Source organism: Oryza brachyantha, chromosome 1 (genome assembly GCF_000231095.2).
Source record: "Oryza brachyantha chromosome 1, ObraRS2, whole genome shotgun sequence".
Classification (NCBI taxonomy): domain Eukaryota; kingdom Viridiplantae; phylum Streptophyta; class Magnoliopsida; order Poales; family Poaceae; genus Oryza; species Oryza brachyantha.
In genome coordinates, this window is record NC_023163.2 from 27,919,724 (window position 1) to 27,935,006 (window position 15,283).

The window sequence follows — 15,283 nt, forward strand, 5'->3', positions numbered from 1 at the left end:
ACACGTATCCAACGCTACGCGACGGGACGCCGCGCCCCTTTTAAAACGGACCGGGTGGCGATGGCCTCCTCCCTCTATCCCGGTCTCCCCACGCCCCCGCGTATCTCGCGCGCTTCCACGCCACTTGTTGCCGCGTTCCCCCTCTTAAATCCAATCCAGTCCGCCCGCCTCGCGGTCGCGAACCGCCGCGGACGAAGAGGAGGAGGAGGAGCGTGAGGTGAGGTGAGGTGAGGAAGAGGATGGGGAGGGGAGGGATCGGCGGCGGGGCGGCAGCGGCGGCGGTCGTGGAGAACACCGACTCCACCCGCGGCTTCGTCAAGGACGTGAAGCGTATCATCATCAAGGTGAGTGAGGCGGCGACGCGGCGTACGGTGGAGAGGACGTCGATGCTGCGCGAGATGGCGATCTCATCGGGCGCGGCGGCGTGCAAACTGGCCTCGCGCCTTCTGTGAAACCTGCGCTGTCGTTTTCTTTTCTTTTTTGAAGTTGTTTGTCTGGTTTTTGGGTGATATTACGAGTTTGCGCGATCTGTGGTCGGTGAAACTCTAGACTATTTCGATCTGATTGCATGCATGTGTTTGCGGCGAAGGAGAACCTGAAAATTGGCTTTGAGAACTGCAATAGATTTCTCTCTCTCTTTTTTTTCTTTTTTTGAAACTAAAAGCAGATGTGCTCCAAAGGATTGGTTTCAATCTATCTGTGCGCGTGTTCTTGGGATTGATTCATCCATGCAACGCGAGACCACATGCAGAACAGCAATAGTACTATAATAGTTATTTTTAGGATTTTTCATGAGCGCCATTACGATGTGTAGCGTGCTGTCACCTGTGATTTGCCTTTTTTAATCTTTACAAATCACTACTATGTTTTTAGGTTTAACTACTTACCATTCATTAGTACCACTCTCTAAGGAAGGATATTAATTTTTTTCTCGAAATATCTGTTTTTACTTATTACTACTACTGTATCTCCAGGTTGGCACCGCTGTTGTCACTGGTCCGAATGGGCGGTTGGCTATGGGCAGGCTAGGATCTCTGTGTGAACAGGTAAAATTTTTAATTTTTATGAGAGGCTATGTGCTCTGACCAAACTTATCTTGTGCCAAACAGTGTCAGTTAATTGGTGCAACAATTTTCCAGGTGAAGCAGCTGAATTTTGAGGGTTACGAGGTGATTCTGGTTACTTCTGGTGCTGTTGGTGTTGGGAGGCAGAGGCTCAAATACCGGAAGCTTATCAACAGCAGGTTGTAGACAGTTTGGCTCTGAACAGTAAACAGTTTTCTGGTGTCCGGTAGCTTTGTTGTAGTACCATTCATTTCTGATCTTTCTTCTTGCTTTGCAGTTTCGCTGATCTGCAGAACCCACAGACGGACATGGATGGGAAGGCCTGCGCCGCCGTCGGTCAGAGTGGACTGATGGCAATCTATGACACGCTATTTAGTCAAGTGCGGTTTGCTATTCCTGATGGACTTTTGTATAGCATTAGGATATGCGTGCTGCTCTAAAGAGTATTTTTGTGCCATAATGTTAATGACGACATACCTCTTTTGTTGCAGCTTGACGTGACATCGTCTCAACTTCTTGTCACGGATCGTGATTTTCTGGACCCAAGTTTTGGGAACCAGCTTCGCGAGACTGTGGACTCTCTACTGGATCTCAAAGTTATACCAGTATTTAATGAGAATGACGCCATCAGTACTAGGAGACAACCATACGAGGTGTGCTTTTGTAGTGTGATTTGTGCGCTGGGAGCTTTAGTGATAGCTATGTATTCCAAATTCCATAACGATGACACTGACCTTTTGCACTTCACTGACTATAACGATCAACAATGTGTAGGATTCATCGGGCATATTCTGGGATAACGACAGTTTGGCCAGACTGTTAGCGCAGGAACTTAAAGCAGATCTCCTTATCATGCTTAGTGATGTGGAGGGACTCTACAGCGGTCCACCTAGCGATCCTCAATCAAAGATTATCCACACATACGTCCATGAACAACATGAGAAGTTAATTAGCTTTGGGGAGAAATCTCGTGTGGGAAGAGGTGGAATGCAAGCTAAAGTAGCAGCTGCTGTTACTGCTGCATCAAATGGCATACCTGCTGTAATTGCAAGGTGAGTAAATCGTTGCCTTGTTTCATAGCATGAATTTTAGCCCATATGTACAAGAAAAAAATATTTCTACAAGATAATATATGGCCAGTGCATCAGCAATCTATATTATTTTCCATTTGTAAGAATTATATGTTCTACTTATTAGTACGAGTCGCACTGTCTGACTGACAGGTGTTATATACTTATATTTGTACATAGTGCTTATACGTACATTGACTCATACTATAACATTTTGACATTTCAAAAGCAATTGACTAAGAATAATAGTGGAGATTGGAGAATACATGCATCACAATTTTGCATTAGATAATTCGATGTGAGCCGCTTTAAACCTTGGTGCTCTATCAACCACTAGTACGAGACTCCTGTAGTAGAAAGTGTTCAATAGTGATGCATTTTTTTTAGTTTCCACATTTAGTGTTTATTATTAAATATCGGGCTTTCTCTTTTCAGTAAATATGAAAACTTGATGTGTATTTTGGTTCCTATAAATTCTCCCAACAGCAGTCTTGTGCTTCACCTCTGCTTTCTAACTATTTTTGTTATTGTCCATGAAGTGGATTTGCAATCGATAGCATTATAAAGGTCATTCGAGGAGAGAAAATTGGTACGCTTTTTCATAAAGAAGCAAGTCAGTGGGATTGTTCCAGGGAAGTAACTGCCCGTGAGATGGCAGTTGCTGCAAGAGATTGCTCAAGACATCTACAGGTATTCTTTCCTTTCATTTTCTTTTCTGAAAGAATCAGGCGTTCAAGCAATAACTTCAGAAATAATCAGATTTTTATTTTTTTCTGTTTTGTCATATTATAGGTTTATACCCAAAAATGTCATATTTTTAAGTAGTATAAACATCTACGGAAAGTTTGTAATATCAATAGAGGTCTTTTACTGTCCTTAGAAGTAACTGGGAGATATTTTTATACTACTTAAAGGCAGTGTCGTTTGTCATCTTCCTCACCTCACGTCATACAAAACCCATCGTTTTCACAAAACTCAGGAAAAAAAAAACATCTGGCTTGTTAAGAAATGGGCCTGTGCAACCCATTATCAATTGTATGAGTCTGTTACAATGCACAAATACATTATAATAATCTAGTATAAAAATTTGGTGCCTCTATTTACTTTTTTCAAAGATCATAAGATTTCTCAGATCAATATAGTTTGTTTTCTTGCCGCCCCTGCTAATTTACTCGTGTTGCATACTTGCGTATGTTCACTAAATAGAAATTGTCATCTGAGGAGCGTAAGAAGATTTTGCTAGACATCGCTGATGCTCTAGAAGCAAATGAAGATTTAATTAGATCCGAGAACCAAGCTGATCTGGCTGTGGCACAAGATTTAGGCTATGATAAACCTTTGCTTGCTCGGATGACCATAAAACCAGGAAAGGTAGGCCAAATATATGTTTCATCTTCTGAGCAGTACCATTTTTATTTTTATGAAATGTTCACTATTTATTTAATTGGTTCTTGGATGTGGTATGAAATGGCCCCACTATATTATCTATTCAAAGATAATGAGCCTTGCGGGATCAATTCGTGCAATTGCTGATATGGAGGATCCTATTTCCCATACATTGAAAAGAACAGAGGTGAATGCAATATACCCTATTCTGAAATCTTACAAAGCAATAATTACAATGGTAATTGCTCAGATTTGTAACAAATGAGGTTCTTATTTTGTAGGTTGCTAAAGATCTTGTTTTTGAAAAAACATATTGCCCCTTGGGTGTTCTTCTGATTATTTTCGAGTCTCGTCCTGATGCCTTGGTCCAGGTAAAATAAATATTTAGTAAGAAAGAAACTGTATTATGAAGCCAACATTTTTATTATATTAACGTATCATTGTACAGATTGCATCTTTAGCAATCAGAAGTGGAAATGGTCTTCTTTTGAAGGGAGGAAAAGAAGCTATGAGATCAAATACAATACTGCATAAGGTATTACGCACTTAAGTAGCTGATTTACTCGTAATGATCAATGAAGGAATAATATAATAGCTTTAGTAATACCAATTTGCTTTTTCTTTGTTAGATCATAACGGGAGCAATTCCAGAAGCTGTTGGTAAAAAACTTATTGGTCTAGTGAAAAACAAAGATGAAATTGCTGACTTGCTAAAGGTGAGTATGTAAAGTAATTCTTTGGATGATGAATCTAAAGATCGTGTTTAAACCAGAAGTACACTGTGCAGCTTGATGACGTGATCGATCTTGTAATTCCAAGAGGTAGCAATAAGCTTGTTTCCCAGATCAAAGCAGAGACCAAGATTCCTGTTCTTGGTCACGCTGGTAAGCTATTTTTTGCCATTGAATTCCTGTCTATGGTTATTCATTTTGCAATATCTTAAGCAAAATATTTTTATTTTTATTTCGATGTACACTGAATGAATGTATTTTCGTTTTTTCTACAGACGGTATCTGCCATGTTTATATTGACAAATCAGCTGACATGGATATGGCAAAACGTATTGTATTGGATGCAAAGGTTGATTATCCGGCAGCGTGTAATGCCATGGTACTTCTCTAATTTAAAATTTAAAAGTTTATTTGTGTGTTCAATATGTTCAATTCTCATATGGCGATGTCCCTCTATTTATTGTATTTTCTTGAAAAATACATATTACAAATTTGTGTGCTCGTTCTACATCGTTGCTGGCCGCTCATGCCAACTTACAAGGATGTACTGTGTTGAACTTCTGTCTAAAAGCAACCGTTTACTGTGTGAGAGAGAGATACCATTCTATTCAAGTCTAATTTTCTATATTTGTCCACACAATTTATTTATTGGAAAATTTATCATTTGAGCACCGAATATAGAATTAAATAAACCCTTAAGGAAGTTTATATTTTGTGCAGGAAACATTACTTGTTCATAAAGATCTGAATAGGACAGAAGGCCTTGACGATTTATTGGTGGAGCTTGAAAAGGAAGGTAAAGCTCACATTAAACATCAATTTGTATCTTACCATGTGTTTTTCTAAAAGGTGCTATTTTATTGGGAAAAATGGTTAATAGCTATGTTTGCCAAAAGGTGGTACTGCCGTTGGCTTTTTGACATAAATTTGACCATTCGCTTTATTCAAAGTTTATGCAAAAAAAAGTAAGTTAAGTATGAAGTACCTTTAATGATTAATCAAGTCACAATAAAATAAATAATAATTATGTAATTTTTAATACTAGCTAAATACTTGTGCTTTGCTATGGATAAAAATGAACTATGCACCTATTAGTATTGTTTGAAACAAGTTAAATATGAGATTTTTTTTCAACAATTTCATCACTATAGATGGTTTTGCGTGGTAAACTTGTATTTTAGAGCTGAAATAAAATAATATATGTTAATAATATGTGGAAGTATCGTCTTTAACATTAAATGATATTTAATAGTTGGTAAAAAAATCAACATAAGAGGTTGGGTGACAGATTCACCACTTCCACATTGCCTTCTTTTAAAAGATTATAGAATGACGGATGGACAAACGTGTGTCTAAAGACATCATCTATTAAAAACAAGAGGGCATATTTTATTATTAGAAAAAAATAGTGATAGTTATGTAGCTCTACAAGTTTACATCAAACTTTTGATGTTCTTAATTACTTTGAATGCTTCTCAAGAGAGATTATTATAGAATTTACTCATTTATTAGTTTTCATCAAACAAAACTACTCTGAAACACCAAGTTCTTGTGCAAATCCTAATTCCTAGCCAAAGGGGATCAGAAGAGCACTAATGGATTTTAATTGATGTCATGTTGCAGGAGTAGTTATCTATGGTGGGCCTGTTGCACATGATACATTGAAAGTACCAAAGGTAGATTCATTTCATCATGAGTATAACTCAATGGCATGCACCCTCGAATTTGTTGATGACGTGCAGTCAGCAATTGACCATATAAATCGCTATGGAAGGTATGCAGTTTTTATCCTTAGGATATCCTCTTCACTTGGTTTTTTGGGGAAACAAATTTTGATTGTGTTAAATGTCTTTTCAGTGCGCACACAGATTGCATTATCACTACTGATGGAATGGCAGCAGAGACTTTTCTACAGCAAGTTGATAGGTATTTAACTAATTTCCTTTGCACAGCTATTGTGGTTGCCACTTTTAGTGCACACCTTAATTAATGGCTTTGTTTTTCTCTGATTTGCAACAGTGCTGCTGTGTTCCATAATGCAAGCACACGGTTCTGCGATGGGGCTCGCTTTGGTCTAGGTGCTGAGGTATGTCCTTTAATTTTTTTTGTTACTTTATACTAACCTGAACATTTTCATTAACTAGTTCTTTTTTCTTTTTTTTTTCAAATGTTTTTAATAGGTTGGCATAAGCACAGGGCGCATACATGCTCGGGGGCCTGTTGGCGTTGATGGACTCCTAACTACTCGATGGTAAGGGTCTTGTGCCATATTTTCTTCATGCCCAACAAATATTAAGAACAAGATGTTTCCTACATCTAGCATTTTGTTACGCAGTATTTTTTTCAGCTAAATGTTATTGTCATACTAAACAGATGTGTGCATTGATTTTTCGTTATATATAGCATTTTACGAGGAAGTGGACAAGTAGTGAACGGAGACAAGGGAGTTGTTTACACCCACAGGGAGCTCCCTTTGCAATGAGGTAGGCTGTATTCTTCTTTTATTTCGGAAGAAGGTATACTACTGGTTACTAACCTCGGGGACATCTCTTGCTGCAGGTAAATGAGCTGGCGAAGGAGCTGTTGCAGAGCAAGTTTTTGCAGATGCTCGCTGGGCTCCTTCCTGACGTATCCTTTTCTTCATGACACGCAATGGAGCCATAAAGCAGGAAGTAACGAAGGACAAAGGTCAAAACTTAATAGTACTATGTTCCATGTGTTGCTATGCAGTATCTGTATGGTGCCCCTTATTCATTGTACCATGAATAATTTATGCCATTTGTCGTAGGAGCTTCCTGTAACTACATTGGATTTCATTGACGTCTACGGTACTAATAATTAAAATTGCTAGATGGCTTTAGATGAACATCTCAAATCTCTCTCTACCCTCTTCCATAGAATGCACATACGAAAGTGTCATCAACGTACTAACATTTTCTGAACGGCCGCGTCGGTGGATATGTGGTAGTTCGCGGAAATGAGTGCAATGGGGCTAGACCACGAAACAGAGTATTACGCTGAACAACCGTAGCGACATGCAATTTGTTATTCTGTCTGCTGCTGAAATCGAAGACATGCTCATTGAACAGCCTCGTAGTTGAGCAACCCAAAAATCAAAATAAGACCCGGACAAAAATTACCAGAACTTCACGTCTTCAGAATTCTAACCATTCATAATGAGACGAATATCAATGTCAACTCGGGGCCTCCAAGGCTCTAACCATTGCCGAGCCGGCCAATTAGCCGGCCAAAATAACTTAATATTAGATCAAGGAATGTACAAAGATTACAAAGGAACCCTCTGCCTTTTCTGAAGATTCCGGCCTCCCTCCAGATCACCACCTCTGATCTAGATCAGAGCCATGACAGATGATGGATAGTCTCATATCAGTGTCAATACTAGGTGGGATATTACATGATTACATATCCATGTCTGGTATCCACAAGACCATCACCATAACAAATGTATCAAAATTGTCTGCAAACGAACGACTCAGCAATCGTTTGAGGAATTGAGGCACCTCTTGAAAGACTGAGTCACGATGGCTAGTCTAATCAATATGTTAGGCTATACAACAGTTCCTACATCTTCAGTGGTTATTCTGTATAATCAGTATGCTCCAGAAAACATTAATAGAGTCTGCAGCATCTTCACCAATAATCCCCACATGAACAAACTCCATCCCTGAAGTGGTGAAACCGATTCACATCCCTCACAATAATCTCTCGCTCTGTATATTTGGAGATGAACTTGGTGACGGAATGACAATCCTCACATAGCCTGAGGTTCTTGGAGATCCTGATGATTTCTCCCTTGCCAGTGTTGATAAGCCCAAAAGCAACAGCCAGCTTCTCACTATGGCCGAGCAAAATTTTCTCCTTCTCCTCTTCTTCAATATCATACAGCACAACTCCTGTGTCAGGCACATAGCCATCATTCTTCATCTGTGTCACGAACTCACCTATCAGAGCTTGGAGCTCCTCAACCTGTGGATTCTTGTTGTCCACAGAGACAAACATGTGCAATTTCTTCTTCGCCTCTATCCAGCTGCATCCAGGCAGCTTCTCCAATGCATGCTCCTCAAGGAGATCCTTTAACACATCAACTTGGCTATGCAACTTAGCTCGAGCATATATATCAGCAAGAAGTACATAATTTCCAGCATTTCTAGGCTCGAGATCAAAGAGTTGTGAGCAAGCCATCTCTGCGTATTCCACGTTGCGATGAATCCTGCAAGCTCCAAGAAGTGAGCCCCACACTTGAGGAGTCGGTCTAATGTGCATGCCCTGTATGAGCTCAACGGCTTCGTCCAAATGCCCAGCACGACCAAGGAGGTCTACCATGCAGGCATAGTGCTCTGCACGAGGAGTGACATTATAATCCACCATCGACTCAAACAGCCTTTTCCCCTCATCTACTAGTCCAGCATGGCTACAAGCCCCAAGGACACTGATAAATGTGATAATATTGGGTGAAACGCCCATTTGGGTCATTACCTCAAACACCTGAACCGCTTCATGGCCAAATCCATGCATCCCATATCCAGATATGAGTGTATTCCATGACACAACGTCCTTCCGGTGTCCTATTGAATTGAAGATACGCCGCCCAGCTTCAAGGCATCCACATTTTATGTACATCGCCATCAATGCGTTCAGCACTGAAACAAGTGTGTCAAAACCCCTCCGGAGGATATATGCATGCAATAGTTTGCCCAGCCCGAGAGAGTTCACTCCAGCGCAAGCATGTAAGATGCTTACTATTGTTATTGAATTGGGTACAAGGTCTTCGTCAGAAGCCATCATCTCCTGGAATAGCAAAATTGCATCACCTGGTCTCTCGTTCTTGGCATAGCACCCAATCATGGCAGTCCAAGACACAACATTCCTCTCTGGCATTGTAGCAAACACGCTCTCAGCATAGCTGACGATTCCAAGCTTTGCATAGCAGTCAACAAGAGTGGTGGCGACATGTGTGTGCAATCCGTAACCACGGCGGACAACATGTGCATGTATCTCGCGTACGAGGGCCGACGCCGGTACATGAGACGCTGATGCGGCAAAGCAGGCCTTGAGTCCGTACGCGTAGCTGTAGCTGTCGACGGGCACGCGGAGCCTCCCCATGTCGGCCAGGCGTGCGAGGGCCTCGTCGCCATGGTCGGCGAGCGCGAGCGCCTTGAGCAACGCGTTCCACACGAAGATGCTCTTCACGGGCGCCTCGTCGAACACCTGGCGTGCGGCCGGGAGCTCGCCGAGCGCCGCGTAGGCTTCGATAAGGCGGGTCGAGAGGAACGGGTCGGAGCGGAAGGCGGGGTCCGACTCGAGCCTCCGGTGCACGGCCGCCGCGAGCGCGGCGTCCCCGGCTCGCGCGGCGGCGAGGAGGACCGACTCGTAGGTGCGCTGCGTGGGCGCGGGGAGGCCCCGGAGGAGCTCCGCGGCGCGCGCGAGGCGGCCGCTGGCGCAGAGCGTCTGGACGAGGTGGTTCGCGTTCGCGGGCGGCGGTACGGGCGAGAGCGACGCCAGGCACCTGGAGCGCGTCAGCCTCGGGCGCGCCCTGGGCCCGACCGCCGGGTGGGAGAGGTGGAGGAGGAGGGAGGCGTGCGGCGGGGCGGGAGCGAACATGGGGCGGCGGCGGCGGAGGCGGGGCGCGAGTGATGGGATATTTTTTTCGCTGCGGCGCGGTCGGAGGCTCCGACTCCGGGGCTCCGGGCAGGGAGGATGGAAGTGGAGGAGACGGTGAGGCGGAGGCGCCGCGCGGCGGTGGTGAAGCCGAAGCGTGGGGATTTTTTTTTCTTCTCTTTTCTCCGGGATTTTTGTGTGGTAGTGACAGGCCGACCGTCGATGGGCTGTGTGATCTCCTCGAGAGAAATTTTCGCAGTTTTTTTGGGCCGATGGGTTGTTGCCAAGGCTGGAATGGTGAGTCGGGCCTTTCTTGCATGGTGTTCCCTTCCCAAACAGACCTGGGAGGGCCTACGAACCGGCACCTTGCCACAGGCCATTTCCAACGGGCTACTTACACGTAAGCACTCGGTGCAACGGTAAATCATAGTGGTCTCTCATAGAAGATGGGGCTCTAAACTTTTTCTTGTTTTTTCTAAAGAGTAGCAGCACCGTAGTATTGTTAATTTTGGCTTTCTACTTTGGCTAGCTCAATAAAAATATTCATCTATATATTTCCCATGCGCGTTGACCGTCATTTCATATCTACTCTCAAAATATCGTAGGTTGTAATCCACACGTATTACTCTTTCATATGCCATCTTCTTCGGCCCCTCCCACTCCCTTTCTTTAGTCTCTCTCCTATCTAAAGTTACATCAATAGAAAAGGAGATTAGGGTTCATCAGCTTTGACAATGGGAACGTGTGTCCGTACGGGGAACAAGGTGGTCAATATATGTGAGTCCACGGTGAAGCTTAGGCAAACACGGTGGTGGCGATAACATTGACACCTTCAACTCCAACAACCCCCCTACACCACCACCTTCGCTAGGGGCCTTGTTATCCAGATCTAGGTCGCCACATCCGTCCTCTTGCTTTCAGTATCCTACATGCCTACCACCGTCTCTACCATCATTGGAGAGTATGCCATCCTCATCGACCAATAGTACACCTCGCATGTGCCTTCACCCGTAACCTTCGTCCTCCACCATAATTATGGGTAAATCGAGTTGAACTAGAGGAGATCGATTAAGGGGATGTGATTCATGCATGGCGAGTTGTTCTTCTAGCTAGCTAATATTACCAAATGATAAGGATCATTTAGCTAGTCGAATAGCTGAGCCATGTGGATGGCAACTCTATTAGAGGCTAATCTACCTTCAATTTTGTTTCCAATTTTGATTTAGAGAGGTATCTACAAAGTTTGTTGGAGTTACACCGAGTGCCTATAGCTTAGCACTCGGCATACGGTATGGCCTCGTGAACTAACTATTGCATCTTAGAATATCTGCAGAGTCGTTTTGACATGAATCGATTCATGAATTCCACATAAGCAGTCGTTTTCTATCTGTCGTAAAATTAATTGTCAAGGAAATCTTTACAAAATTAATAAATTAATTTTTTTCCTTCCTTTTGCTTGTTGCTTCCCCTCACTTGCAGTGGGTCTGCTAATTTTTTTATGCCGCATCAATTGACTGTCGACAATGAGTCGATTCTTCTCTCTTAGCTAGAGTAGGTAAGTGTCTTGCAGTCTTATCTTTTCGTTTTTTTCCTATACCTATAACCCAAAATTTAAATTTTCAATCTTAGATTTAGATTTAATTTGAGTTTATTGTATTTTATTTTCAATCTTTTCTTCTATATCAATAATAAAAGTTTTATTTATATTTTATAAATATGTACTCCCTCCGTCCCAAAACAAAGAAATTTTTAACTTTTTATATATCATGTTTGACTCTTCGTCTTATTAAAAAATTACGATTAACTTTTTTGTTTTTATTAGATGATAAATACATGTGACTAGTTTTTTAAAATTTTTAAAATTTTTAAAATAAGATAGATGGTTAAACGCTGGATATATAGAATGAAATACATGTGACTAGGGAGTATTTGGCTACTGTCATCCCCTAGATGGCCTTACGTCTCTCACATCCTCTTCATCATTCACAGTTCTCACGGGGTGTGCTCATTTTGGTCGTTGGCTGTCTCTTGGGAGGAGTACCAGTACTCGCACTGTATCAGGAGTATCAGACAACATACATCTCGCAGTATAGATATTCTTAATGACGTGTCAATGCTAGCCAGAGCAATCCATGGAAAAAACCATCTCTAAAACTATTTTCCACAATAAAAATGTCTTTGAATAATAATGGTTTAGCTTTCTCTCTCCTAACACTATATATTCCACCAATTATGAATATAGCACATATCAATTAGAAACTATTAGTTTATCCTCAATGGTGAATTTATGGTTTCTTAGTGTATTTGGTAAAGAGAAGACTTAGTTTCTTCGTGAGGAAACCATTTCTAAGCCTTTCTCTCTTTCTTCATTAATTACATTATCATGTCATCATTTTGTTTACGTGACAGGATAGAAACTATCATTAATATACAGTTGCGACTAAGAGCAAGATCAATAGTAGCATCCGTTATCTACTCCAATTTTATTCCATATCATACACAAGTAATTTTGTAGCTCACACATACAATAAGAGACTCTAATTTTCAGCTTATTCTATCATGACAATAATATTATATTCTTTATGTACCCTATCACATCTCTTTCTTTATCTTTTAAGTGGTATTTTTTCTTAGTTTGTGTGCTCTAAATTAAGCATCCATCTATTTTATTTCTCTTTCTTTGTTTTTACCAACTCAGCAATATTTTTTTGGAGTCAGCTTAGCACTTCTATTGTACTTGCTCTAGCATAACTGAACTGTAAGAGCAAGAACAATAGATAAGTTGGCTGCTTACTCCAATATTTGTCCATGTCATGAAGAGTCAGCTAAGAGCTAACTCATACAATATATCAGCTACAAGATGGCTACAAGTATTGGCGTCTCTTTTTTTTCTCCGCTGGTGTGCCCCTGTGTTCGCTCGCCGCGTGGATCAGATGGGAAGCAGGAGATCGCCTGGATAGCTGTGGGACCCATAAAACCTGCTTTCTACCATATTTTCAGGCGCTGCCGTCCGACTATAGATTAAGCGCCCATTCTCTTCTTTTCTCTCAATTCTCTCTCTTCCATGTAGGATTGTGCTGGCATGTAATTTTTTGGAGCCTGCTGACTCATGCTATTGTACTTGCTCTAATAAGAGCAGGTACAATAGCAAGCTATAAGCCAACTATAAGTATATTTTAAAGAGATAAGAGAGGAGAGAGAAGAGATGTAGGCTACTAATTTGTACCCAGCTGCACATGGACTCCAAGACACAGTGTGTGTATAACATGTGGAGTCATGTACTAATATTTTGTAACTATTATATGAGTTAGCTATTAGATTAACTACAGATAAATTAGAGCTAATAGTTGGCTATACTATTAAGGGGGTGTTTGGGACAAGGTAGCCCCTTGTCCCATCGAATGTTTAGACACTTATTATAAATAGTAAACGTACAATATTAATAAAACTCACCCATAGTCTTGGGCTAATTCGCAAGACGAATTCATTGAGCCTAATTAATCCATGATTAGCCTATATGATGCTACAGTAAACATGCTCTAATTATGGATTAATTAGACTTAAAAAATTTGTCTCATGGATTACCACTCATTTATGAAATTAGTTTTTTTATTAATCTATATTTAATAATTTAAATTAGTGTCAAACATCCTACGTGATATGAGGCTTTTTAGCCTCGTCAAAACAACCCTAGACTTGCTCTGAACATGGGAGTAGTATGAAAATTGATAAAAAGGGTTGTGCCTGACGGGAAAGCCAGGGTGCCGCTTCCCACGACCAATCCCCTTTGATGCTCACTCGCACTGCGCTCTGTGTCATTTCCGAGAAAAGCAATTATTCTATGCAGCAAACAGTATGTACATGTCATTTCCGAGACAAAAGCAGCAGATGTGCCACTGCCACCGCAATTGTTGGATAGTGGTGGGGAGCAGGTGCAGCAACAGCAGCTGCTGCAGCTGCAGATGCAGCTGGGAGAGGAGCCACCGGATTGGGTGAGATATCGACAAAACCAAACAAGCATTTTGAAAAGCGTTCCAAATCCAGAGAGGGATCAAATCAGCCGTATCTTAGAGTGGAAAGAACATATGCTTAACGAGAATCGATCACCAGAGATTAGATTAAGGAAAGGTCTGTAGCCCACTGATCAACTTTTGCTCATGTGCCCCCGTGCCCATCCTCCTAAGATGGAGTATGTACACCAGGAAAAGGTAAGGTTGGAAACAAAATTAAAGCTTTGGTTTCTACAGGCATGTACCTGGAGAAGGAAGCAAGGAAAAGGCCTGCGTACCTTTCAACAGTGCCAGGGTGAGAGGAGCTATACCATGGTTAATTTCTCTGAAAGAACTATAGTTTTAATTTTTGTTATGAAGTAGTAGCAGTGTGTAAATAGCAGGAACAAAGTCGCATATCAGGAGGAACAAAGTAGTTTATTCAGTAGTAATGCAGTTCTTATCCAAAACATATATTCTGGAATTGACTTGTGCCGATTTAAAGTTCGTGCAGCGTGCAGTAGTAGTACATACATATACCGGACTGCTTTGATTCTGATGAGAAGTGTGATGCTAGTACCAGTAGCTTGGAGTTTATGGATCACACACGCCACACATGTGTGGTTACAGTGGTCATTGCATGACATGTCGAAAGAACAATTATGCGCTCATCCACCACCTGACGCCTAAAAGAAAAAGAAGTAACAGTGGCTCTTTTCAAAACATGAACAGTGCTTTACAGTACCAGCTATACCTTTCGGGGAGCGAGTAGTTGTTACAGTACCCTGTGACGTGCATGGATTCCCTCCAAACGAAAACAACGTGCATGGAGCCATGGAAGATGGGACCCCCCCCTCGAGCTGCCTATCTCCAGGTAACAACACCGGACACATATACAAAATCATTCATATAAAAATGATGCTGCAGAACCAAAGATGCATGGCGCCAAGACAGCCAGGCTCCATTGGAGAGCTTCGGCCTGCAGATCCAGACAATTGTTTACTAATGCATCGATCGGAAAGATGAGCCGATCTTCTGCAGAGACCCCAATGATGGCAATTATTAGTGTGACGGAGCCAGTTAGATGTTAACAAATGGCCAAAGCAAGGTTTGTCCAAGCTTTAGGAGGCTACCCCCATCTATGGATACAAGACATACCAAAGAAAAATGTCTACTCACTTAGTTTAATACTGCTCACCCAAAGAAAGCAGAAAAGGCTAACAAAACAGCCTGAAAAATAATCCTAGCAGGTCATATTCTACAGCGACAAATTGAGGCTTCAGCTCACTTAGTTTAATACTTCTCACCCAAAGTAAGCAGAAAAGGCTAACAAAACAGCCTGAAAAATAATTCTAGTAGGTCATATTCTACAGCGACAAATTGAAGCTTCAGCTACTGTAGTACAATTGGTAGGATCACTCCAC

General features: G+C 41.7%; 2 protein-coding genes across 3 annotated transcripts; one reads left to right on the top strand and one right to left on the bottom strand.

Annotated features, from left to right (window-relative positions):
* The first annotated feature begins 108 nt into the window (after positions 1-108).
* LOC102710073 (delta-1-pyrroline-5-carboxylate synthase 2) lies at positions 109-7,136 on the top strand. 2 transcript variants are annotated; one of them, XR_001550029.2, is made up of 22 exons: positions 109-344; positions 975-1,046; positions 1,140-1,243; positions 1,342-1,444; positions 1,556-1,717; positions 1,839-2,116; positions 2,674-2,824; positions 3,341-3,505; positions 3,630-3,707; positions 3,802-3,891; positions 3,969-4,055; positions 4,150-4,236; positions 4,308-4,404; positions 4,527-4,630; positions 4,972-5,047; positions 5,875-6,025; positions 6,109-6,177; positions 6,271-6,337; positions 6,432-6,502; positions 6,655-6,734; positions 6,811-6,939; positions 7,040-7,136. XR_001550029.2 is itself a non-coding variant. In XM_006644947.3 (21 exons), exons 1-20 carry the CDS (start codon positions 240-242, stop codon positions 6,731-6,733), a joined length of 2,196 nt encoding a protein of 731 aa, XP_006645010.2. In that variant the 5' UTR covers positions 109-239; the 3' UTR covers position 6,734; positions 6,811-7,119. The 2 variants fall into 2 exon arrangements, 1 of the variants encoding a protein (XP_006645010.2); XM_006644947.3 differs by having other exon boundaries at positions 6,811-7,119.
* Positions 7,137-7,441: 305 nt separating this feature from the next.
* Positions 7,442-9,993, bottom strand: LOC102715084 (pentatricopeptide repeat-containing protein At3g46790, chloroplastic). Its single transcript, XM_006646416.3, has one exon. It carries the CDS (start codon positions 9,871-9,873, stop codon positions 7,903-7,905), a length of 1,971 nt encoding a protein of 656 aa, XP_006646479.2. The 5' UTR covers positions 9,874-9,993; the 3' UTR covers positions 7,442-7,902.
* Between the last annotated feature and the right edge of the window lie 5,290 nt (positions 9,994-15,283).